Source organism: Diplotaxodon limnothrissa, linkage group LG7, assembly GCF_057381915.1.
Source record: "Diplotaxodon limnothrissa isolate DT_005_m linkage group LG7, D_limnothrissa_male_GT1.1, whole genome shotgun sequence".
Taxonomy (NCBI): domain Eukaryota; kingdom Metazoa; phylum Chordata; class Actinopteri; order Cichliformes; family Cichlidae; genus Diplotaxodon; species Diplotaxodon limnothrissa.
Genome location: NC_140602.1, coordinates 1564783 through 1589419, shown reverse-complemented (window position 1 = coordinate 1589419; position 24637 = coordinate 1564783). Strand labels below are relative to the sequence as shown.

Here is a 24637-nt window from a genome sequence, read left to right as displayed (position 1 = left end):
GCAGGTCTGCTGAGATCTTCACAGCGGATGCCCGCGGGGCTAACGGGATTAACCCGCAGCACCTGAAGGTCAAGGCCCAATCCCAGACCGTGAGCAATCGCAGATTAACGGCGAGGAAACTTCTCCATAACCTATAAACTGCTGTCACGGGAAAACACGGAGCAACCAGCAGGTGGTGGATTGTTTGTAACAGAAAGGGGAAAGGTCCCTTTTCTGTCAGATCACAGTCGTTTAAACATGTGAGCACATGCAGCAGAGACTTCACCTGAATCATAAACGAGTGATGAATTCAATTCAATTTGATTATTAAAGTAACTAAATTTCTTTCATCTTTGCTTTTCACAGGAATGTCGATCATTTTGGATTCGTTCTCACTATTCTGCTGATTAAATAAGCTCCCACACTGCAGGGTCACTGAACTCAGCTGCTCAGCATGTGTGAGTCCTTCATCGTGTCAGTGCGTAGTGAGGGATAAAGCGTCAGGCTTAGAAGTGTATTACTGATGCAGTCATAGATTGGAACGACAGGAGGAAGAGGAGTGAGAGGAGGAGTGGTCAGCTTTAGTCTGCACTGCCCTGCTGGGTGTTTCCTGTGAGTTTATAAAACTTCTTATATTAAGTTGCTCTACATTTGTTACGTCATGTATTTTACTTGGTTGTGTTTCCTCCATGACAGAAACCTATGACACCACGAATGAAGTGAGTCGCTTGATCATCGTTGCCGTGTTGGAGCACTTTCACCTTTTCCCATCCACGTCCGAGCTTTTTCAGCAAAGCTCGTTCAGCTCGTTCAGCAGTCTAACAGTTTCGCTCTGTCAGCCTAAATGTCACTGAATCAGTAAAAATATGAAGAGAGCATACTGTGTCTTTAGGCCTCTGTCGGCACTTCCTTCCTCCAGACTTCTGTTTATTGAACATTTTCAGACTCAAAAGTTCCACGCAGATGTAATATTTATAGTAATTGTGAAAAGAGTCGCAGTTATCTTTCATAATCTTATTCGTTTCATTATATTCATCACATTTAAATATGTTTGTAAAATCCCAGCTGTAGATCAGACTGGTAGGCATGGATCCACTTCTGTCAGCAGTCAAAGGCGGTGGGGACGCTCTTGCCCTTATTGTTTGGACACCACAGCCTAGCGGACTATTGTTGCTGACGTCCATCCGTCTATGATCAGTGTGGGCATCTTCTGATAGCAGGACAAACACAAGATGTCACAAAACCAAATCATTTAAAACTGATTTCTTGACTGTAACAGTGAATTCGCTGCACTCGATGGCCTGCACGGCCTCCGGCTGTCAATCCAATGGAGCGTCTGGTGAAATAGGAAATTCCCATCACGGATGTGGAGCTGAGAACCTGTGTGATGCTGTCAGTACAGTATGAACCAAACATGTCTGAAAACACCTTGTTGAATAATTAAGAGCCCAACCTGATGCCTGAATGTGTGTTTGAATTAGCAGTGAAGACTTTGAAGTAAAAATCACTCCTTATCTTAGAATAAGGTCAAGATGAGGAAAAGTATGAATCCTTTTTTTCCTATTTCACTATTTTATATCTTTTATCAGCTGGAGCCCAAACTGTACACCGGCCCTGCATGTGGGACTCACAGCCCGATCGAAGCAGTCACATCTATGAAAACGACGCCCACCAGTGAGGCATCATCGGTCGGATCCAACACACTGACACGAAGGTAAGGCGTCCAAAAACAGTTCAGATGCTTCTGGTCATCACTAGTGTACAGTGTAGAGGACGCTGGTGCACTGACACTTGAAATGGGGATATTTCAGCCTTTTTTGCATTATGGTGTCATTTTTACTCGCCAACCTGAGGAAGAGTGGTTGCAACTATAACAGAGGGATTTAAGAATGAAAGCAGAAAGAAAGGAAGGTGGACAAAGCTAATGAGAGGATTGGGAAATAGGTATGAGAAAGAAAGCACGGCCCGATGCCAGAGGGTGATTAACGAGGATTCAGGACAGCCGTTGTTAAAAAGAAAACTGGTAAACAAGACGTGGCGTGTTGGTCGCCCCGGCTGATGGCGTGCGAGCTCTAAGGTGGAGCTGAAAAAGAACAACTGCAGGAAGAGGCAATTTTATGGCTATCAGATTCATTTGGTTCAAAGAGCAGATCGTCGGTCTGATCATCCAGGTAAACACAGACTGTCCCTGGCAGGTGGACAAACATTCACCAGTTCAGATAAATGTCCATTTAAAAAAAGCCTCGTGCTGCATTTGAGAGTGAAAACCATTTATGGTGCTGATGAAGCAGGAGGCAGCAGGTAGATCTCATTATCAGCTCAGCAGGAGATAAGCTGAGAAAACAGGCTGATGACACAGAGCTGGGCCTTGGCTGGACACAGTACTTCCACACTGTCCTCAATTCTAATTGAACAGCTGGATTAGACCCGGTGAGGCGGCTGGTTTGGGAAAAGATGAGGTAGGAGAGAGCACAGGGACACACAGCTGTGTCCAGCTGGGACACACAGCTGTGTCCAGCTGGGACACACAGCTGTGTCCAGCTGGGACACACAGCTGTGTCCAGCTGGGACACACAGCTGTGTCCAGCTGGGACACCCCCCCCCCCCCATTTGTCATATTTGAGTTAATCTGAGAGTCAAAGGAAAAGAGAGAGCAGCTGAGGAGTGGATGATCTGTGACGAAACTAATCCTCATTACCTCTGACATCAAGGTGCTCTCATGTACAAGACAAAGGAAGTCACGCAGGAGCCTCATGCGCACACACGCGCGCTCACACACGCGCGCGCGCACACACACACACGTGCAGAGCTCAATACTTTGGTCCTTTACTCAAACCAACAGAAAAACACTGAAAAAGGATCAAAGTCAAATTTCATATGCTTAAAAAAAAAAATACACAACTGCAAATTTACTTACTGCGAATATTAGACGAGTGAAACTGTTAGAGGTGGAGCTCGTTTTCATTTCCATCATTTTATCCTCTACATCAGCGGTCTCCAACCTTTTTTGCGCCACGGACGGTTTATGCCCGACAATATTTTCACGGACCGGCCTGTAAGGTGTCGCGGATAAATACAACAAAATGAAACTAGTACCGGTACCGAAAAAAAGAAAATTTATTCATAACACACGTGAAAAGACCCAGGAAAACCGAGTAAACGATAAAACGATAACAAAATAACACTGAAAACCGATAAAAACCCCGAAAACCAGACATTTCACACCTGAGCCTCAACTCTCGCGGCCCGGTACCAAACGACTCACGCACCGGTACCGGTCCGAGGCCCGGGGGTTGGGGACCGCTGCATTAGACCGCAAATAAAGTTGTGATTTACAAAGTCACTGCTGACTTTAGATGTAAATAAATGCAACAAAGATATTTCATTTGAAAGATTCTTATTATTCAACATCGACATACATTCATAATATTAAAGATTTAAGTAGGAAAAAAAATGCAGTTTTGTGAGATCAAGTTTTCACCATTTCCTGGAGCAACGACTCCCTCTTGTGGCCAAAAGTATGAATAAAACTGCTGAACTTGAAGTTTCAGACACAGCATGGAAACACGCAGCAGCAAAGACGACTCGTGTTGCTTTTTATTTGAGTTTTATGTGAAACCTTTAATGTACTCTACACTGGAGTGCACAGGCCTTATCGAACATGCCCTGCATGCATCATCATCATCATCATCATCATCAAAAAAAAAAATCTACTGCTGCTCTAACAAAACATCTGAATGCACACAAAATGTGCAAAACTACAAATGATAATGTAAAAAAAGTAAGAAATCCTTTCCCCGTACTATCTATATAGTTCTTTAAAAAACGCCGCCGCAATATCCACAGGAGGGAAAACAAGTCACAACGAAACTCGATGCAAAGGTTAACAAGTTTAAAATGCTGATCGATGAGCCGGGAAAGACAATAAGACGAGATCCCGTCCTGCAGATGCTTCTGTGGATTCATTATCTTGTATATGCTTGAGCTGACTTTCCAGAAGAGTGGAGGAGAAAATGAACACACCGGGGAAAATACATGAGTGAAAGAAAGAAAAGCGAGCAGAGAAAAAGCAGACAGTCATCTGTAGCCGTGAAAACAGAGCGCAGCAGAAACAAGAGCTGAAAAGGAGAAGCGGACTCGAGTGGCCCAATGTAGGTCAGGAGGCACAACGCCAGCATTGCTCCTCCTCTAAATCCTTCTAACCTCCCTTTCTCCTTCCTTCCTTCCCTCGCTCGCTCGCTCGTCCTTTTATGCAGAAACCTGAGGAAACACTGACAGAGCCCTCCCTCTCCTCATCTCCTTCCCTCTCATTTCCCTTCTACTCTTTACTCACCGCCATCACTTTTTATAACTCCCCCTTCTGCATTTTTCCCGACTCCCCCGCCTCCCCTCATGCCTGACGGCCCTAAATCTGCAACATGTGGCCTTAATGGAAACCAGACCCTCACCCATTCAGGCCTCTCCCTCGTAGACATAATTAGCTTTAACTCTGTTTAGCATTAAAAAAGCAATAGAGACATAAAAAGAGGACACAGTTGCTTTTTCACTCTCCACAGGCTGACACTGCAGATTTTATAAAAGACCTCGATAATTCTCGACAGCGCTCATAAAAAGGCGAATAAATCCTAACGCCGGCACCGGCCGTATATCAGCACGTCTCCGCTGGGATCGTGTTTGTGGCGCTGCAGTCTGCAAGAGGCTGCGGCAGGAGGAGGGGAGGCTGGAGCCTAAGTGTCTGTGCACGAAAAGAAAAGCTACGTGCTGCGGGTGGATGAGCGAACATGCATGCACAAATCAGTGCAGATACAAGCTGTTTTTGAGCTAATGTGTGTCATGTGTGCAGGAAAGGTCAGACATAATGGGCTCAGTGGGAAGCGGGCAAGTCATGGACACGCAGCTGTCGAACATTCCTGCGCTGTTGGAGGACGAGCTCGGCCTGCAGAGACGCAAACAGCACAACAGAGACGGCAAAGTGCAAACGATCTGTTCTAAACAGAAGAAACGCTGCTGAAGCATCTTCATTAAAAAGCTTGTTCTTATTAATGCAAGCAAACGTGTTTATGTGACGGTGCTTCTAATATATGTGCTCGAAAGACTTGGTCTGCATTTACACTACAAATAATCCCCCAAACGTCCTCAGTCCAGTTGGAATTGATGCAATCACACATCCCTGGTGAAAACTTATTTTAAAGAAAGGGGTTTTTTGGGGGGGGACCTTTTCAGACTTTTGGAAGGCACAGAGAGAGGCACAGTAGAAAAACCTGTGGCCGAGCTAAAGCTCCACAGGCGCTGAATTCACAATTTTTTTATCACGTCACACGAGCAGTGAAAGTTCTCCCAATGACTAACGGGCCCATCGTCAGCTTTTTCAAAGCTTCTTTTCCTCTAACGCCAAAAGTAAAAACTGGGCGGCTGCACCAGATGAACGACGGACACCTGAACTCTCTCTTCGACTCGAGCGTCACACCCAGTCCTGCAGCGAGCGCTTGCAGTGCACCAAGGCCCTCGGTGTCTCTTTGTTCTGAAGAGTCCTGAGGATGGCATAGATTAGGACGAGGATGCACAGGATGAGCACCAGGGGAACGACCACCATAATCAGGGTCATGACCTTTGATTCATTGTCAGCCACAGCCACGACCACGTTCACGTCTTTGTCCTCCTCTTCCTCTGTGCTGTCAGGCTTAGCGGTCTCCTCTCGCTCCGAGTTTGCGTCTCTGTCTGGCTCTTTGTGCTCGTCTTTGCCTCGGTCTGAAGGCTCGACCGGTTTGTCTTCCGGCTCGGCGTCTGCGTCGGGCTTCGGGTCGGGGACCCCCACGCAACCCATGAAGTCCTTCAGGATGGAGCGGGGATAGCCTTTGTCTGCTTCGGATCTGCGATTGTCAAATCTCCAGTAGTTGGTGCCTTTGTAGAAATAGGTGTAAGCTGCACGAGGAGAAGAAAGGAGACATTTTCACTTGATGCCGATTATACAGCATGCACAGTGCTGATGTTTGGGAGCAAGCCCCCCTCATGTGGATAGAGCCTTTCTGGCTGTAGACCATTATAGAGTCAGATCAATCTAACAGGCAGTGAATGTACGTAGTTATCCGTACAGCTACAGCTAGCTCTCACAAACAAGGAAGAGGCTCCGTCCAAAGATACCAAAATAAATTCACTCATCGCATCTTATTAGTCAAATCATCAAAAACATGAACTTGTGGTTTTCCAGGGTTACGTGCCGACCTCGTCGTGTTCAACAGCGAACCTGCAGAGGCGACCCGCGCAGATTAATCCTGTAACTGTATTTTGTAACTTGGTGCTATGAAAGAGTATTTCCCCCTCATGATTTTGCATTATTGTCACAATGTTTCAGATCATCAAACAAATTCTAATAACAGAAACTTTTTCAGAAGGTGGACTAATGAATAAACTCATCATTTAAAAACAGTCTTTTCTAGTTACTCGGGTTACTTTTCTCTAATATTGTAAACTTGTTTGATGATCAGAAACGTACGAGTGCGACAAACATGCAAAAGAAAGAATCGCTGCACATTCAAAAGGTCGTGTGCAAAGACTCACACAGTGCGCCGCTTTGGTGACAGCCAGGCCTGACTATATTAGTCAAGTCTGCCAAATTATTGGATAAAATAAAACCAAAATGCAATAAATCCTTTGAAATCTGTCGCCTTCGTGCACTTATTGACAACATGCTGCATGAATAAGCACAGATTCTTCTCTGTGCTGCACAGGCTGCCTGCACAGCGTCTGGGTGGAGATGTGATCCGACTCTTACCGAGTGCATTCAGAGCTGCTCGGACACAAATCTCATTTCCAAAAGGAAGGACGGGCCAACCCACAGACCAGCGCTCTCCTTCCTCTCTCTGCTTTGTTGCTTCACTGCTTCCTCCAACCTTTCCTTCTTTCGCTCCCTCCACCTCCACCCTGCTGCTCTGTCAGGCTGTTCTCTTGCTTCCAACAGTGAAGGCGAAGCTTTTTATGTTTGTTGTGATTCTCATAAACCGAAGCTGTTGGATGTTCCCACTGCTAAAATAAAACCCGGGCAAATTGCTCAATTTAAACTCCTGACTTACCCCCATCATCGCTGAGGAAGGCTCCTTTAGGGGAGGGAGGGATCCTGCCCCATCTGCTAATTGGTTTGGGGAAGTCGCGGTCTGTGGTCCGTGTCTCCTCGTTGTATCGCCAGTACCTGCGAGACAATAAGACGTATTAAGATGTCTACGCGGCGTTAAAACCTCCGCGCTCCGTGTAGCCGAATCATACCTGTCTCCAGAGAAGAAGTACGTGTGCCCGTTGGGCTCCCACCAGATCGCTGTGTCGATCCCGTGTGGAGGAACGCCTTTTCCATAGTGATATAAGGGCTGTGGGTACCCTGGCATCACGTCAGCCTCCCTGAACAGCCAGAATCTGTCACCTGTAGGCACAGATGGAGATGACGCTTTGTCCAAAGAAACAAAAGCACACCGAGTCGAGCTTTCTCGCACAGCTCGTGTTTCTGACACGGCCAACAGAGGGAAGAATAAGGCAAAGGTAAGTCTGAGGAGAAGAAAGGAAGATGAAAAGAAGCTCATGGTCAGCACACATGGTGTACATCAGCAGGTTTACTCACTCCAGAAGAAAAGCAGAAAAGACAGGCGAGGTTGAAATGGCATGCATTCACACATTTTCCAAGACTTCCATATGTGAGGGTTGACTCCTCTCCTAAGCCTAATCTTTGGACACACTTTCAGCCACTTTCCGCTTCTACTGCCAGGCTGCTGCGCTGCGCTCCAGGCCAATAAAATGTACTGAAGTGTCCGAGCCTGATCAGAAATCCTGAAAACGCACAGCAAAGCACCACAGCTGCTCACATCTGGAGCAGCGCAGTCAGAGAGGCTGATGTAAGCCCCTCCACCTCTTTCATGAGGCCGTCCGGGCTCAGCTGGAGCCAATAACAGCTGCCACGCTGCACAGGCCTGTTCAAAACACCCAGTGAACTCACAAACACACATTCATAAATGCAAACTCGGTGCTCTCGTTCAGTTTGCAGCAATCGTGTCGTAATGTTTTATTCTTTTGAGGGGAGTTTTTTCTTTTTCTGTGGTGTTTTAAACATTTTTTACTCAAATCCGTGTGATTCAGAACCTTGTAAATCAAGTTGTGCAGGAGACGAATGCAGAGTTTGCATCGAACAGTTCATGTTACGCTGCTCCTCAGAGAGGACGCGAAATGAGGAACTAGAGCTAAACTAGAATAACGTCGAGGCGTAACGCACTCGCTGCTCAGCAGGTGGGCGACGCTTTGTGGAAGTGGCTGGTTTTATTTGGAATAAGCAGCTGTGACGTACCTTTAAAAAAGACAAATTTGCCGTCGTGACGTTCGTACGCTGCGTCAATGTCGGTGGGGAGACCGTTCCAGAATACAGATATCGGCATGGGGTAATTATCGAGGACGCGGTTCCTCCGAACCCGCCAGAACCAACGACCCTGCAAAAGCAAAACAACGATGCACGTCTTAGTTACTTTCCCTCGCATGACTCGAACATTGCAGCTGTGAGCAAAGCCCTGTTTGTTTACCTTGAAGACAAACATCTCCCCCCTCAGCATGGTCACTGTATCAAAGTCTCCATCGCAGATGTCAGGGGGCTGGTTGTCTGGCAGCTTGGGAGGCCGAGGAGGAGGAGGGATGTCTTTCCGTGGAGTGACGGGTTCTGGCACAGGCGGGGATTGGGTGGTGGTGGAGGTAGGGAGGATGGGAGGCGAGGTGGGACCGGGGCTCGGTTCGGGTTGGGCCGGAGGATCCGGGTCGGCGTCCGTCGGGACGCGTGGGGCATCGGCTGGAGAATAAGTGGTGGGCTCTTCTTCTGGGACAGAAGGGGAGGTGGGGGAGTCGACGCTGGGTTCATCGTCAGGGGCGAGCGGAGAAGTAGGCGAAGCATCTGTGATGAGGGGAGGACCTTGGGGGAAAAAAAGAGGCAACAGGAAAGGCTCCAGTCTGTGTGGCATTAGACATTAATACTTGCTTTTATTCGCTTCCTTTCGACTAAATACTCTGCAGCAGAGCGAACGCAGTTTTCCATTTTGTGACCGACTGTCACTCTGCTGCTGCTCGTTGGAAAAATCTGCTGGTTGCTAAGAGAGGAAAACACACAGATAAAGTCAGTTATGCAATAGGTATCAGCTGATGGGCTCCAAGATGCGTGGGTTACACTGGACCAAAGGCTTTGCTCAGAACACATCGAGGCCAGTATGTGAAGAAATCCACCGTCTGCAGCAAAACAACAAAAGCTCAGTGCTGCCAAACGAGAACTGAGGCCATCGCAGCACAAAGATACTGTCATCAGTTTTCTTCTTTTAAATTCAGCTGTGTTTCAGTGGAATAAAAACTTCACATTTACAAAGACCCTAGTCGGCCGCTATCCTCACAGGAAGACAGCGGGCGTGTCTGCGTCTCTGCACAAAGAAAGGAAAAAGCTCCAGGACGAGGCTGACTGCCCGCCGATGTTACAACATTTTTGGCTCCAAAGCAAAATACATCCCAAACCCAAAGATGTCAGCGAGTCTTCTCAGCAGCATTCACTCGTAGCCAATCAGGAGGAAGCTGTGAGCAAACACCATAACGAGCAGCACTTGGATTTATTCGGGTCGTGTGTCTGACCACACGGTAAACGTTCGCTCTTGCTTTAAGCTCAGTTTTGTATCAACCATCTCCAGCTCAGAGCGCTAAAAGCTCCGAGCTGTTACTCAGAGGCGGATTTATATAAAACAGCTGATGTGAGAGAATCAAACGTCACGGGATGTAAAATCAAAACAAGCGTGAAACCTGCGGAAAATCCTCGTTTTTATCTAAAGCAAAAGAAATGCAAAGTTCATAAATCATCAAGTGTGAACAATTCACGTCTGTGGTTTTAATGCAGCGCGATACGCCGACAAACGGCGTCTGTTAATCAACAACGCCATCTATTCAGGAGGAAGAAGATGGGCTCATCATACTGGAATGCATGACATTCTGCATCTGCTGCTTCCTGCATCCTCTGTAAGGATCCAGATGTGACGTGAGAGCGATGACTGACGTTTGGCTCGCTAACAGCGCAGCGATCAAAGCTCAGCATGGAAACAGAAGATGATGACACCCCTCTGAGGATGGTGAGCCCGACAACACGGACAATCAAGAATAGATGGAAAGGCTTTCGCTGCAGGGGTAGGGCAGATTTGAAATGTTAATCATGAAAGACAAAATAAAGTTTGGGGCATTTGCTTTTAGATTCAATAGTGTTTTTCCATAAATACTGCTAATATGCATTTAAGTAGCCCCAAACACTGCACTGGACCGCTGTGCAAGGATTCACCATGAGGATAATCAGCATCATTTCTAGTAATATCCATAATTTCCAGAGCACTGTGGGGTTTCACATCTCTTCTGCATACAGAGATTTAGAAGCTCTGCAGCCCAAAGAAAAGAACATCTCATGCTGGTAGAAATAACTCTGTATCACCAAAGACATCCATAGAGCGCGTTCTTCTCACCATATATGTGCTGTATGCCTCTGATGTCATCCTCATGGAGCGTGAAGTTCTGTGTGTGGACCCACTGGTAGACAGGAGCCATTGTGGCTCTGGGGTTATCCGAATGCTGCAGACCCAGAGCGTGACCGAGCTCATGAACCGCAACCAGGAACAGATCTATACCTGCGAGAGAGACAGGCGTAGCTGTGGGTCATCTGCTTTCAGTGTGCACAACAAGGAAAATGCACATTGCTTTGTGGTTGGTGCGCACACAAACGAACACAAAAGGCACTGAGAGCTCTCGGCCCAAACATTTATCACTGCGGAGTCAAAGCGAGTCAGGTCACCGAGTACGACCGCATCCTTCCAGGTTGCCTCCCAGCTGATATCGACCAAAACGGCGACTGTTCAGAGATTAAGTTGAATTTCTCACATAAGCAGAAAAAAACAAACCCACTGACCTTTCGGGTTTTCGTTGTCCAGTGTCCAAGGCTCATCTGAATCAAAGTGCGTGTCCCCACCTATTCCCGGTCCGGGATAGTAGGCGTGGGCCAGAGACCCACCCTCGCCATCGAACAGTGACATATCACCATGGAAACCGGAGGCAAACAGCAGCAGGATATCGGCGAGCTTCGTCTGGCTGCTGTTGACGCCGTGTCCAGGTGGTAGCTCCTCAAAGGTGAGCGGCGTGACTCGTCTCCAAACACCGAAGGCTTTGCGGATCGCATCGTACGTCCGTTCCTCTCCCAGGGACGGGGGCATGTTTTGGTCCATTATACTGAAGTCAGAAGTAAAATCGTATCAGAGCTGCGGAGCACTTTGATTTATTGCAGTCTGATTGTTTCATTTGGTCTGGAAACCTGTAGGTGATGTGATCTTTGTCCCAGCGCTGCCCAGTCAGAACGTAGCGCTTCTTCCTGTCAACCAGATCCTCGGGCTTTCTGTCAGGGAGGCCACAACGAGGCCGCCGCATGGCCCTGCGCACACACACGCGCACGCACACACACGCACACACACACACACACACGCGCACACACACACACACGCGCACACACACACACACACGCGCACACACACACACACACGCGCACACACACACACACGCGCACACACACACACACGCGCACACACACACAATAAAGGATTTCTCAGTTCCACATTAAGCTGGATGAGATTAGCTTTCTCATTCTCACCAGACTAACCTAGAAACGTGTACAGTCAGGTCCATAAATATTGGGACATCGACACAAGTCTAACATTTTGGGCTGTATACACCAGCACAATGGATTTCAAATGAAACGAACAAGATGTGCTTTAACTGCAGACTGTCAGCTTTTATTTGAGGGTGTTTACATCCAAAGCAGGTGAACGGTGTAGGAATTACAACAGTTTGCATATGTGCCTCCCACTTGTTAAGGGACCAAAAGTAATGGGACAATTGGCTTCTCAGCTGTTCCATGGTCAGGTGTGTGTTATTCCCTCATTCCTCCAATTACAATGAGCAGACAAAAGGTCCAGAGTTCATTTCAAGTGTGCTGTTTGCATCTGGAGCCTGTTGCTGTCAACTGCCAAGATGAGAGCCAAAGAGCTGTCACTATCAGTGAAGCAAGCCATCATTAGGCTGAGAAAACAAAGCAAACCCATCAGAGAGACAGCAAAACCATCAGGCGTGGCCAAAACAACTGTTTGGAACATTCTCAAAAAGAAGGAACGCACCGGTGAGCTCAGCAACACCAAAAGACCTGAAACAACTGCGGTGGACGACCGAAGAATCCTTCCCCTGCTGAAGAAAACATCCTTCACAACAGTTGGCCAGATCAAGAACACTCTCCAGGAGGTGGTGCATGTGTGTCAACAATCAAGAGAAGACTCCACCAGTGTGAATACAGAGGGTTCACCACAAGATGGAAACCATTAGTGAGCCCCAAAAACAGGAAGGACAAATTAGAGTTTGCCAAACAACATCTAAAAAAGCCGTCACAGTTCTGGAACAACATCCTGTGGACAGACGAGACCAAGATCTACTCGTACCAGAGTGACGGGAAGAGCATGGAGAAGGAAAGGAACTGCTCATGATCCTGAGCATACCTCATCGGTGAAGCATGGCGCTCGAAGTGTCATGGCGTGGGCATGTATGGCTGCCAGTGGAACTGGTTCTCTTGTATTTATTGATGATGTAACTGCTGACAAAAGCAGCACCATGAATTCTGAAGTGTTTCGGGCAATATTATCTGCTCATATTCAGACAAATGCTTCAGAACTCATTGGATGGTGCTTCACAGTGCAGATGGACAACGACCCAAAGCAAACTGCAAAAGCAACCAAAGAGTCTTTGAAGGGAAAGAAGTGGACTGTTTTGCAATGGCCAAGTCAATCACCTGACCTGAATCCGACTGAGCATTTCACGTGCTGAAGACAAAACTGAAGGGAAATGCCCCAAGAACAAGCAGGAACTGAAGACTGTTGCAGTAGAGGCCTGGCAGAGCATCAGCAGGGATGGAACCCGGCGTCTGGTGATGTCTGTGTTCCAGACTTCAGGCTGTGATTGACTGCAAAGGATTTGCAACCAAGTATTAAAAAGTGGTTCTTATTCTGTCCCATTACCCTGCCCTGTTCACCTGCTTTGGATGTAAACACCCTCAAATAAAAGCTGACAGTCTGCAGTTAAAGCACATCTTGTTCGTTTCATTTGAAATCATTGTGCTGGTGTATACAGCCAAAAATGTTAGACTTGTGTCGATGTCCCAATATTTATGGACCTGACTGTATATCGATGCAGCTCTTGGGAACTTTTGGAAACATTCCCCAGCCGGCTGCTGTAACCTGGACTTTTCAGCAAAGTGTGGGCGGTGTTGTGGCGCTTTGCACCATTAATTCACAGTCAGAGTTCAAATCCTCTGTGGAGTTTGCATGTTCCCTTTGCATGATAGTGGGTATAAGGGGCTGGGTTTATTGACAGTCCTAAATTATACCCTCCCCTCTTGCCCTACGATACCCGGGACAGGCTCCAACCCCCTGCCACTGTAAATTGGATAAGTGGAAGAAGATGCAGATGTATCCCTCAGTTTCCAGGCTTTATGAACAGCTAATCTAAGATGCAGGTCTTTGTAGTTTCACTACAAATCTACCACACAGACACAAACTGACCGTCTTCACACTTGACAAGAAAACCACAAACAGCGTTTCCAGCCGAGAATTTGCAGTAAAATTATTTTGAAAATCTTTGAAGGAAAAGCCATGCTCGTATTTGGGATTTGTGCCTGGAACTGTCATTCCATCCATCCCCCCCCCCACACCACACACACACACACACACACACGTTGAATTCATAATATGCAAATGAATAGAAAAAAAAAGTCTATACAATATCCCTGAGCTCTCTTTGTGGTCACTGCTCTCAGCACATAAAGAGCTTACGCGAGCGTAGCAGAGTCCACCTTCCCGGTCACCTCCAGTCCATACAAGCGCTGCATGTCGCTGATAGCTTTGGACATAATCTGAGCCGACTGCATGGTGGACATCTGCCTGCTGGCTTGAGACAGGTAGCCGAATTTACGGAGCCATGCCTGCGTGGAAGGAAAATAGAAGAGGTCGTCAGATTTCCTTAAGATAGCAGGTCTCTGTGCTTGTGCATCAGGAATGCATGGTGTATACATGAGCGTGACAGCCCCAGCTGTTGGAAGAGCAGCATCTGAGGAGTCGGGAGGAAAGAGAAAGTAGAAACAAACCAGATGGCTTGCATTAATACCAGGACATTCCTGCTCCTTCATTCCTGCGGTGACAGCCAAGACGGGGAGAGAGGACAGAAACGGGAAAACTGACATTAAATAAATTGCACGTCAGTCCTGTGGGTACACCAGCTAAACCTATAGCTCTGCATGAGTGCCTGAGGTCCCTGCTGAATGAAGCGTCACATGTTGTGAATTATTCTTCTTCGTTTCATGTTTGATGGCACTGAAACTGAGCCACGAAGTCACAGAACAGGCAAAACAGGATGATGGCTCCAGATGGGTGGGGGGAGGGTCCTGATGTTAGGTAACATGTGCCTCAGCAGGAGAACACGAAAAAACCCACATGCAACGCGGCTTCATGCGTGCGCACTGAGACAGAAAATCCTTCGAGGGTCTTTGCTAGCAGGACAAATCTTAACCAATCAAATGTGTCGTTATGAAGCCGGACGGGCCAAACCTGCCAGAGAGAAACTTTCCTACAGCAGTGTGGTTTACGTGACAAGTTTGAATAATGTCCCTATTAAACCTTTAAAAGCAGAGCTTAAAAACACATTTAATTAGCCTTCGTGTTGTGTTTGGGGGATAAACTCACTAATAAATAATCACAGGTAACACAAGACATCAAAGTCATTTCCAGGTGAGTTTCAAACTTTCACAATGACTGAGTTTCACTCTGCGGTCTAAAGATGCCGCTTCAGCCACATTGTTACCACTCAAAGGAAACACTCGGGTCTAATCGTTTCCTTGTTGACGGACGTCGGTCACACCTGCAGAGCTGTTATCTGGAAAGAGGACAAAGGTCAAACGAGCTCCCGCTGTAATCTGTAATTCTGCAGTGAGACTGTTGAAAGCAGGATGATTCGTTTCAATGTGCAGCAACAACGATTTAAATAACAACATGGCAGTCTCCCCCCTACGGAGCCTTCAGCGTACCTCGGCGCTGAAGCGTTCTTCCTCTGGGTCATCTGGCACCGCGCTGCACAAGACCAGGGAGAGTAAGGACGCGGACGTGATGATCTGAGCCCAGGTTTGTTGGGATGTCATCCTTCCCTCGGACGCAAAGACTTGTTGAATGGCAAATATCAAACCAAGCCGCTTCCTCCGACAAGCAGATGCTTTTACATTTAACTCCTGCGGAAAGTGATCATTATTGTTCAGCTGAGAAACTTAAGGCACATTTAAAAGCCCGAGAAAACAAAGTGTTTCTACTCCATTCTTGGTCGATCCGGGACAGCTTCCCTCACGGAGCATCCAAGTGTTTGTTTCCTCATACGGAGCTGATGCAGCAGAAGTCCTTGCCCCTTTCTGACGGTCACAATGGCTGATCGGCAGCTGAGGAGAAATCCTGCTGAAAGTCACAACTTCAAGCGTCCGAGCACCGAAATGAGCGCATGAAAAGTAAAGTACTTGTTGCGCCGTTTCTGGGGTTACTGCAAAAAACCGACCGCAGTAACCCCCCAAAAATCAACCCGAGGGAGAAACTTCACTTTTCCCCGCTGCAGAAATCGACTTCTTTACGTTTTAACCGCGCAGCATGCCTGAGCCCATCATCGGACAAAAGAATCCGCCATAAAATATCTGTTACCGACTTCCTGTTAAGACCTCCCCCTCATGGCTCAACAAACCTGACCCCAACAAAAGGCCACACAAGGTAATGGTCAGTCTGCCCTCTGCTGCTGTGAATGGGACGCTGCAGCAGGTCCACGTGACCACAGCCATTTAACTATAGAAAACACGCGTCGTGTTATTTCAAGTCCTCAAAATAAAACGATTAAAATTCGCTTTTTCTTTAACAAAATTTCCAGACACTAGAGTGACGCGCAGTGACGTCACAGATATTTGAAGCTACAGGACAGTTTCATCTCATCTCCATACAATTTGCTGCCTTCATTAATCGAGTTACGGAGAAAATTAGACATTGAAATATCTAACATTGCATTTCTAATGTTAAGCTTTCCTAACAACACTCAGCCTCCAGTTCACAAACTTGCCATAAGCCTGGTTGCTTTTGTTAATGATGAGCCCACATGTGTCTGGATCTCAGTTTTTGCAAATATAACAGAAGTTAATCTCTTTTGGGCTCACGAGGCATCATCTTAGATGAAACTTGATTTTTGCTTAAAGGTCACCAGTTCCTTCTGCAGCCATGCTTTCCTCAGCTGACACCCACAGTCTGTGAGAACACTTGTTACGGTCGTCATAATAATAAAACAAAGGAAAAAAAATGCACATTTTAATGTTTTATTTGTGCTGCCAGCAGCATTGTCATCACTGCTCCTCTATTTTCGCTAGCCTCTTTCTGCCAGCCTTGGCCACAGTGATGAGGATGACGAGGAAGAAGCCGAGAGTCCACACAGCTGCTACGGGCAGCACCACCGCCAACAGTACGCCTGAAACAAATGTGAAATTTAAAGAGAATGAAGGGACACGTTTATCATTAGCAGAAACCTGCTGATGCTACAGGAGCAGCAGGCAGAGTGTAAAGATTGATATAGAAACAGGAGCTTACTGGACTGAGATCTGTCTGGTACTTCGATCCTGATGGGGCCATAGGTGAGGAGACCCTGAGCGGGGTCGGCACTCACTGCTTCTCTCTTACTGATCGAGTTACAATTCTGAAAAAGAACGATGCTCCTGAGAAAAGTCAAAGATGATGAGACGGTAAAAACGATGCACTTCATCGTGTCCACACACTCCTAAATCGCCCTCAATAATAATAGCAGCAGCTCACGGGAATGCAGGACTCGTGGTCGTCCAGGTCACACAGCTGTACGGTGCAGTGCAGGTAGAGGTCGTGCGGATCTGCTGAGAAGCGAAACATGTCGAAGCTGTAGCGGACGGTGGACTTCTGCCCATTACGTCCAGACTGTCCCTCGGTTATATTAAGGAAGGAAACAGTTTGGTCCTTCACACACCTGGATGAGAGAAGTCACTGGATGTGAGGAGTTCATCGTTCACGTGCCAGAAACAACACAAAGAGAAGTTCTGACCCATTCTGAAGCAGGAAGTGAACAGATCCCTCTGTAGAGTTTGGCTGGGGATACTGTGTGGCCCAGCACTCGTTTACTCGGAGCAGAAATAAATCTGCAGGCTCCATCATTGTAACCTCGACATATACCTGTGCAAAACAAAACAATTCACTTTAATTAATATTTGGTTCTTCAGAAGGCACTTAAACCAAGACGATTTTCTAAGAATAAATGTCAAAATTCCCAATCTTCTGATTTGATTCCACCACACAGTACTGACCCACACATATGGTTCTTACACACACACTGGACTTTCTGGACTTTGGTTTTGCACAACACTGGTCACTATATTCTTCATTTCCAGTTAATACTTGTACAGCTGCTGTTATTGTGTATATATTTATTTATATTTAGATTTCTTCATACATTCTTATATAGTTTTATATTGTGTATTTTGTTGTACAGTTATTTTATTTTCAACTTTAATTTATATATTTTATCTTATTCTTCCCAGTTAAATTTACCCTTCATTCTAATTTGTGTTGTACAGTTATTTCATTTTTAACCTTAATTTATATTTTATTCCTTCCTAGTTAAATTTACCCTTTTTAATTTTTCATATTTATTTCCTATCTTATTCATAGCCTTTTCCTTTTTTGTTCTCTTTAGGTCACGAGCAGTTGTCCAAGCATTTCACTACATATCGTACTGTGTATGACTGTGTACGTGACAAATAAAATTTGAATTTGATTCTTTGATGGCAGAGAAAGGATTGACCTGCTAATCCCAGTTGAGGTCATCTCTAATGGGAGCGCGTGCTTACAAAGGCAACATCAAAGTCAAAGCCACCATCAGTGTGTAGAACATTAGCTGGGACTAATTTCACCCCGAGCATAAACTCGGCTAAACGTTTCGTCCCTTTAAACCTCATTTTCAGCATTTAGCCTGAACGGTCAAACGCGTGGTTCTCCAACTCAGTGCTGGGAACCAGTTGTGGACAACAGAGCCACACAGGTGAGGTGTGGAGGACCAGAAATATGGTTTTCGTCCAAAAGCCCTGAGCAACCCCTCATTTCTTGATATTTTGTTAGGAAAATAGGACAGATTTATTGAAACGTGCAAACATAAATGGAAACATTTGAGGCAAAGAGAGTTTCTACATCGTCAACCAACCTTCAAGGACATTCAGAGCTGCTCTATGGATGTTGGCTGCCTTTTGTTACATTGCTTCAGTAACGTTAAGATCTGGAGGCCAATCACCAACTAACCATGTATACTGTCACTGCATTTGCAGTTCTTGGATTCATGTTGAAAAATGGAGCTGCTGCCAATCACAAGCTTTGCAGATGATAATGTAAATCTGATGGTACTTTTCATATCGTTAACGACTTTGACAAGATCATCAATACTACTGAAACCCAAACCATAACAGCCTCCGTGCTTCACAGATGACTTTAGACATCCTGGTGTGCTGCTCTGACCTCGTCTGTAGAGACTGATGATATTTGGATGCATCGCTCCGTGACGCCTGTTGCTACCGTTCGTGTACCTTGGCACACCTCAGGTTTTCCCTCCCTTGTAAATGCCTTCATGACAGCCGCTCTACCACAGAGGTAAACGGTTCATGAATTACTCAGCTGAAGAACCAGATGCTTCTCTCAGGTCTTCACTGGATTCCCCCATTTTTTAAGGACATGACTTTCATGTATTGTTCATCTGCTGCAGATATGTCTTTTAGCCCGGCCAACTCGTTGTGTCTTCCACCTCAGTACACACACACACACCTCCAAGATGTGCAAACCTCCCCCTCAAACTGAGCCTTCTTTTCTGAGTTTGAGGTGACCCTGCACACCACCTCCCCCTTTACCAGGGTGTTTGTGTTGTGTGTCCAGGTGAGATGGACGGCGACGTGGGTGCCCAGAAACCTGAAGGTGGAGACAGATTCCACCACTTCTAATGGGACCGGTCTGTGCCTCCTTAAGTCCATTATGAGTTCGTTCAGCTTCAGGTTGTTTTCTAAACACCAGCGGGACAGGTTCTCTACCTGCGCCCTGTACGCCGTCTCATCTGCATCAGAGATGAGCCCAGCCACGGCCATGTCATGGTCAAGCATGCCAATGAAACCCCCGTGATGTTTGCCATTTATTCCTGTTTTCTACCATCTATATTGCATTCTGGCACCGTTTGTGTGGAGCACCCACAATTCTAGTGTACACATACAATGACAGTAAAGGGCTATTCTATTGCATTTGAACCAGGGCACATCAGCATTGTAACCTGTGCATAATCAAACTGCTCTTGGGCAGCTTCTGTCCAAGATAACAGATCAGCATTTACAAAACCACCACCCAACAGTCTTGGAAAATGGCACCACCATTGCAGCTGGCATCATGAGTCAGACCGTGGTCAGGCGGGCAACAGTGCTCAGGATCTGTAGTTCTCTGTATCAAACAGACTGATTTTAGCACTAAACCCTTCTACTTGTTGCCATCAGATATGAACAAAACCCTATTAATCAATCTGAGTAATATTTCTACAGCCCTGAGTGCACGTTGACTAGCACTACATGTACCTGCTTAGCTCAGGTGTTGCATAAAGGCAGGCTGCATCACAGCACAGGTGAATTTGAAACCTGCTTCAAAGAACCAAAAGTCCATCCTTGTGTCTAAGCATCAGTTTCATCTGTGACTGGTTAAAATCTTAACCCACCTTGTCTCGGAGCTCAATGGTTGGAGAGCTTGTGTAAGGTTTAGTGTAAGTGTGGTCTGTGTACAACATCATCCGTATCTTGGCTTCAAGTTCGTCTACTCGCATCACCGTCTCGCTGCACGTAAACAGAAGAAAGTCAAGAAAGGCGGGTTGTTCGTGGCTCTGAATACTCAATGGACAGAAAATCATTAACTCATTGCAAAGACTTCAGCAGACGGGTTTCAGAGGTCCATCAATTGAACAGACTTATTACAATGCTCAAAGGCAGCTTAAAAAAAAAAAAAGAAATGTGAAGTACCATGGATGGAAAAGATGCGTTTATTTCGCCCCTCACCTGGAGATTGGTGAAACTGAAAAAGGCAGACTGACTCTTCTGATGAATGGATACATGCACGTGAAATCCATCCTGATAACTGGATCTCTAATGATGTTTCCAGTAACCCGAGGGTCTGACCTCACACTCAGGGAAAACCAGATGTGAGTTACATTTTTCTGTAAGGGGACAATAAAAGAAACAAAACATTGAGGTGCTCATCTTTTTCTAGGCTGGCGCAGACATTAAAGGAATTGTGCTCGAGCTGCACCTCAAACGGCAGTCCTCCACAGGTCACGTATTTGTGTTTGGAAACCCTGAACACGTAGTAGGGGACGCCGTCGATATGCTCTCTCTTAGCACCACAAGATTTGTTTGGCAAGTGAAGCGATTCCAGCGGCACGCCGTGATACTCGAAAAAAGCTTCCGCTGCTCTGATTGCTATGTGGTCTTTCCCACACATAACCTTGAGATGTGCATCTGTAAGAAGCAAACGTCAGCGAGTCTCTAACATAAACACGTATCAAAGGAAACGGCTCAGTTGGTGAATCGCATCCATCTGAGATTCCAGATTGTTCGTGTAAATGAGAAGTTTGATGCACACAAAGGTTAGCCATGGAGTCCCACAAGGCTCTGTGCTAGGACCAGAGATGGGCTGTAATCCGATTACTTTTTTCAAGTAACGAGTAAAGGGATTACTATTGCAAAAACGGTAATTAGATTACCGTTACTTTCCCGCAGGAACGCTGCGTTACTGCGTTACTAAAACCGTGATTTTTTGCGAGAATGTCTCATGACAGTGACGTAAGCGAGTGCGACGTTCGTGACAACAGCTGTGTGCAGATCAACAATGGATCATATTGTAACGATGGTTAAGTGTTACTGGACAGTGACATGTTGGTTTTCTCTGCACACTGTTGTTGAGTGGTCTGTAGTCCACACAGAAACGCATCCTAGGACTTTTTTTCTTAGGCACCATCACCACCGCGGAGGCCCACGGGCTATCAGATGGTTCTATGATGCCCGCCTTCATCATTTCACACAGCTCCCTGTCTGCAGCCTCCTGATGAGCCAGGGGCAGGCGGCGGGGGCGCACTTTAATAGGCTGGGCATCCCCGGTCTCAATGACGTGCTCTACCAAGTGTGTCAAACCAACATGTCACTGTCCAGTAACACTTAACCATCGTTACAATATATCGAGTGCAGAGAGAGTATGAGCGTGCAGCGTTTAAAGCGTGGAAGTACTGACCTTACTTTGAGTTTGATTCCATAAAAAGTGACAAAAACATTAGTGTCCGCTGTGCGTGGGAAGAAAACTTCTTTTTACAGTGAAAAAACCCCTAAACTTCCAAACAAGCACCGAGTAGCTACGACGTGATGGGAAACTCACAGAGAAACTCGCGGATTCTTCCACTGACCGCGGCACACCTGCACCAGGGTAAACCTCCGCCTGCCCCACTCCTGCTTTACAGGTGAAAATAGAGCAACAGGACCGCTGAGTCTTTGACTTTATTTATTTTCTGCTGTGTTTTACTTGCATCTATTTGAAAGACTGAGTGTAAACACAAAAATATTTTATTTTATGAGCTGGAATGTGCAGAAAATAGGTTTAAATGTTAAACTAATTTCTTCCAGTCAGAGAATGTTGCATATAATTACATTTTTGCTTGATGCATAAAGTTAAAAGATTAAAACTAATAAAACAAGTTAAAAAAAGAGACTTTTCCATCTGATCACATTTTGTATGATGGATTATGTAGAAAAAGTAGAATTGGGCTGAAAGATCTATCACTTTATCACCTACTCAGGTTGTAAATCGTGTTTTTAAAAAGTAACTAAGTAACTAAGTAATTAATTACTTTTGAAAATAAGTAATCAGTTACTGATTACTTTTTTCAAGTAACTTGACCAACACTGGCTAGGACCACTACTTCTCACGTTAGACAACATTATTAGAAAACACTGCATACACTGAAACAAAATGACATCAGTTGTCTCAAAGGCCTGGATGAACTTCATTTGTATTCCATCGTTTCCATTTTACTTCTCATCGTTTTTAAAACTAGTTTTCATTGCAGTTAGTTTAAATGTCTTCTTACACCAAGCTTTCATTAACTGTAATAACCTGGGTTATATCCCACCTCTTGAAACACGTCAGATGACAGGCAGCCCTGTCATTGTTTGCTAGTTACAAATGTGACTATGCCTCAAGTTTCTAGTAGAAAATTAGGAAAAAGTTTTTCCACATCAAACCATAATTTGACTGAAGATTTCTTAGGGGCAGTGCGCAGTACTGTAAAACACCAAGTAAAAATGAGCACACCTTCAGAAGATTAGATTAATTAACATCAGGCTTTGCTGAATGAGACAGCAAGAAACGTCACAGATATTGACTTTGCTACATAAGAAAACACGAGCCTGCGATCAGGAGAAGCACCGTTAACAATGCGGTCAGAAAAAGAAGCATCTACACTAGTCGGGAGAAAGCTGTGGGTGGGTTGTTGCATATCAGCATTTTAAAGTAGAAGAACCAGGGAGGGGAGATCCAAGTTTGTGGCAGTAACAGATGGAGAAGCAGAAGACAGAAGGGTACTGCAGAGTGAAACGTGGTGGAGGAAAAGTTTAAATCTGGGCTCGTTTTGGCTACTCTTAAGTTGTTCGTCCTTCAGAGACACTCCACCCTCTGGTTTGCTTGTTTGTGGATAAGGATTCATACACAGCAGTGGGATAATGAGCCAAACACCTCAATCTTTGTGAAATTGGACTATCACGGGCTGCCCTCCAAAAAAACAACACTACATATTTATGTTGGAACAAGACGTGGAAGTGGGTATAAGAGGACTTGCAGAACAGTGTCAGTGCAGCTAAATGCATGCTATCACAAACCAAACGCATGATTCGAAAACTCATTTTTCACAATGACAAGCTTTGAAATAATATTCTAAGAGATATTAGCACCGGGATCAATCTGAGAAGCTGATCTTAGACAAGTATACATTTTTGTACTTGTTATGATTTAATCTCCAATTCAAAAGCCCTAAACACAATCAGCCCAACTCAGCATAATTCTGGGGTGCATTCAGTTTCTCTTTGACAAAACTGATGATGAAATGCATTGAAATAAAAGAAAAGACAGGAGAGCCTACTTCGGTCACACTTGTCAGCATAAAAGCCGAGAGCACATTTGCAGCTCCTCTGGTCTTTAGACAGGACGCATCTTGTGGGGTCGGTGCAATGCTCCACACTGCAGGTTCCTTAGAAAGGACACAGTAAACGAACTTGATGAATCTCCACGCTGAAACACATCTCACATTTTTTTTAACCTTCTTACCCTCAACCCCGTCCAACGTGAACCCGAGGAAAAGCAGCAGAGCCACGGGAAGCTATTTTGGAGGAAGGATATTTCCGCTTTTACTCTTTTTATCCATCTTTCTTTTCTTTTTTACACGAAAGGACAATAAAGCTGTGGATGTTTCACCCGGGCCTACCTTCAAGCCGGTTAAGCTCATTGCAGTAACGATTTGTGGGTATATGCAGGACACGCTGGCGTTATATTTGCAGTCAAACGAGACGTCCTTCTCCGCTCCGTCGTTACTTCACCTGCCGGTCTCCAATCAGGAACACCTGCTGTGTTTTTCCGTGGAGGGTTTTGGAGCTTTAACCCCGCTGTTTGAACCCCGCGAATTAATTCGGCTAAATATGTCATGTTTAAAGTATCAAATAAGTTTGAACACTCAGCCCCACCACGTCGATCTCCTGCGTTTTATTGATTAACATAAATAATATTCTGATAATTGATTATATTTACATTTTATAGTTTCACGGTTTCCCTTAAAACAAAGGGAAAGAAAATAAAAAGAGGCAAAACACAAACATCTTTTTTTTAGTTCCTTCGTGGATGTGCTGACAAAATTGGTTTTATATATCAAGAGGTTTCCAGCAGAGGGCGCTATTGCCGCCTCAAACTAGTTCCGTGCTTCGTCATCCCCATCACCGTTTACAGCAGTGGTTCCCAAACCTTTTTGCTGGGCCCCTTTGTTTTACAAGAAAAATGTTCCCCACGCGCGTGCACACGCACAAACACATCCTCCAACCACACGCGCTCATATTTTGCTCCATTGCGGTTTATTTCACACCTCAAACATTTAGTAAACAATTAAAAAACACAAGTAAACTGCAATAAATTACAGGTGGTAATAAAAGAAACTACTAACTCTTTTACGCTGCGTCCGCACCTACACGGGTGATTTTGACCACGCAGCTGTTTCGTCCACGTAAACGGCGTTTCGAATCACCGAAAACGGAGATTTTTTTAAAACTCCTTTTTTGCGTTTAACGTGTGGACGAGGAATACAGAGTTGGTCAGGCAGCGTCAAAGGTATGCGCCTTTATTCACGTCACGCTGTGGCCACGTTATTGTTTACAGGAGATGAATCACAGAATGATAGAGACGAA

At 45.6% G+C, this 24637-nt stretch overlaps 2 protein-coding genes across 4 annotated transcripts; both read right to left on the bottom strand.

Annotated features, from left to right (window-relative positions):
• Positions 1–3631: 3631 nt before the first annotated feature.
• On the bottom strand, positions 3632–15766 carry mmp15a (matrix metallopeptidase 15a). 2 transcript variants are annotated; one of them, XM_085358974.1, is made up of 10 exons: positions 15125–15766; positions 13878–14026; positions 11321–11437; positions 10922–11238; positions 10482–10643; positions 8532–8911; positions 8303–8441; positions 7240–7390; positions 7050–7165; positions 3632–5901 (listed from the first exon to the last, which is right to left on the bottom strand). In XM_085358974.1, the coding sequence occupies exons 1-10, from the start codon at positions 15233–15235 to the stop codon at positions 5441–5443; spliced, it is 2103 nt and encodes a 700-aa protein (XP_085215100.1). In that variant the 5' UTR covers positions 15236–15766; the 3' UTR covers positions 3632–5440. The 2 variants fall into 2 exon arrangements, with proteins under 2 accessions (XP_085215100.1, XP_085215099.1); XM_085358973.1 differs by lacking the exon at positions 15125–15766 and having other exon boundaries at positions 13878–14752.
• A 693-nt stretch (positions 15767–16459) lies between these two features.
• Positions 16460–23691, bottom strand: zpd (zona pellucida glycoprotein d). 2 transcript variants are annotated; one of them, XM_085358976.1, is made up of 10 exons: positions 23671–23691; positions 23514–23565; positions 23329–23436; positions 20454–20662; positions 20204–20361; positions 19870–19984; positions 17182–17309; positions 16923–17106; positions 16701–16806; positions 16460–16581 (listed from the first exon to the last, which is right to left on the bottom strand). In XM_085358976.1, the coding sequence occupies exons 1-10, from the start codon at positions 23689–23691 to the stop codon at positions 16460–16462; spliced, it is 1203 nt and encodes a 400-aa protein (XP_085215102.1). The 2 variants fall into 2 exon arrangements, with proteins under 2 accessions (XP_085215102.1, XP_085215101.1); XM_085358975.1 differs by having other exon boundaries at positions 23329–23477; positions 23531–23565.
• Positions 23692–24637: the final 946 nt, after the last annotated feature.

Excerpts from the sequence above, each read along its gene's own strand:
- mmp15a (XM_085358973.1), bottom strand. The coding sequence starts at position 14,284 with ATGTCAGTTTTCCCGTTTCTGTCCTCTCTCCCCGTCTTGGCTGTCACC. Across the intron at positions 11,438-13,877 it reads GTGGACTCTGCTACGCTCGC|GGCCATGCGGCGGCCTCGTT; the intron begins GTAAGCTCTTTA and ends GTGTGTGCGCAG. Across the intron at positions 7,391-8,302 it reads CAAATTTGTCTTTTTTAAAG|GTGACAGATTCTGGCTGTTC; the intron begins GTACGTCACAGC and ends CTGTGCCTACAG.
- zpd (XM_085358976.1), bottom strand. The coding sequence starts at position 23,691 with ATGAGCTTAACCGGCTTGAAG. Across the intron at positions 23,437-23,513 it reads CACGTTGGACGGGGTTGAGG|GAACCTGCAGTGTGGAGCAT; the intron begins GTAAGAAGGTTA and ends GTCCTTTCTAAG. Across the intron at positions 17,310-19,869 it reads CCATTGAGCTCCGAGACAAG|GTATATGTCGAGGTTACAAT; the intron begins GTGGGTTAAGAT and ends TGTTTTGCACAG.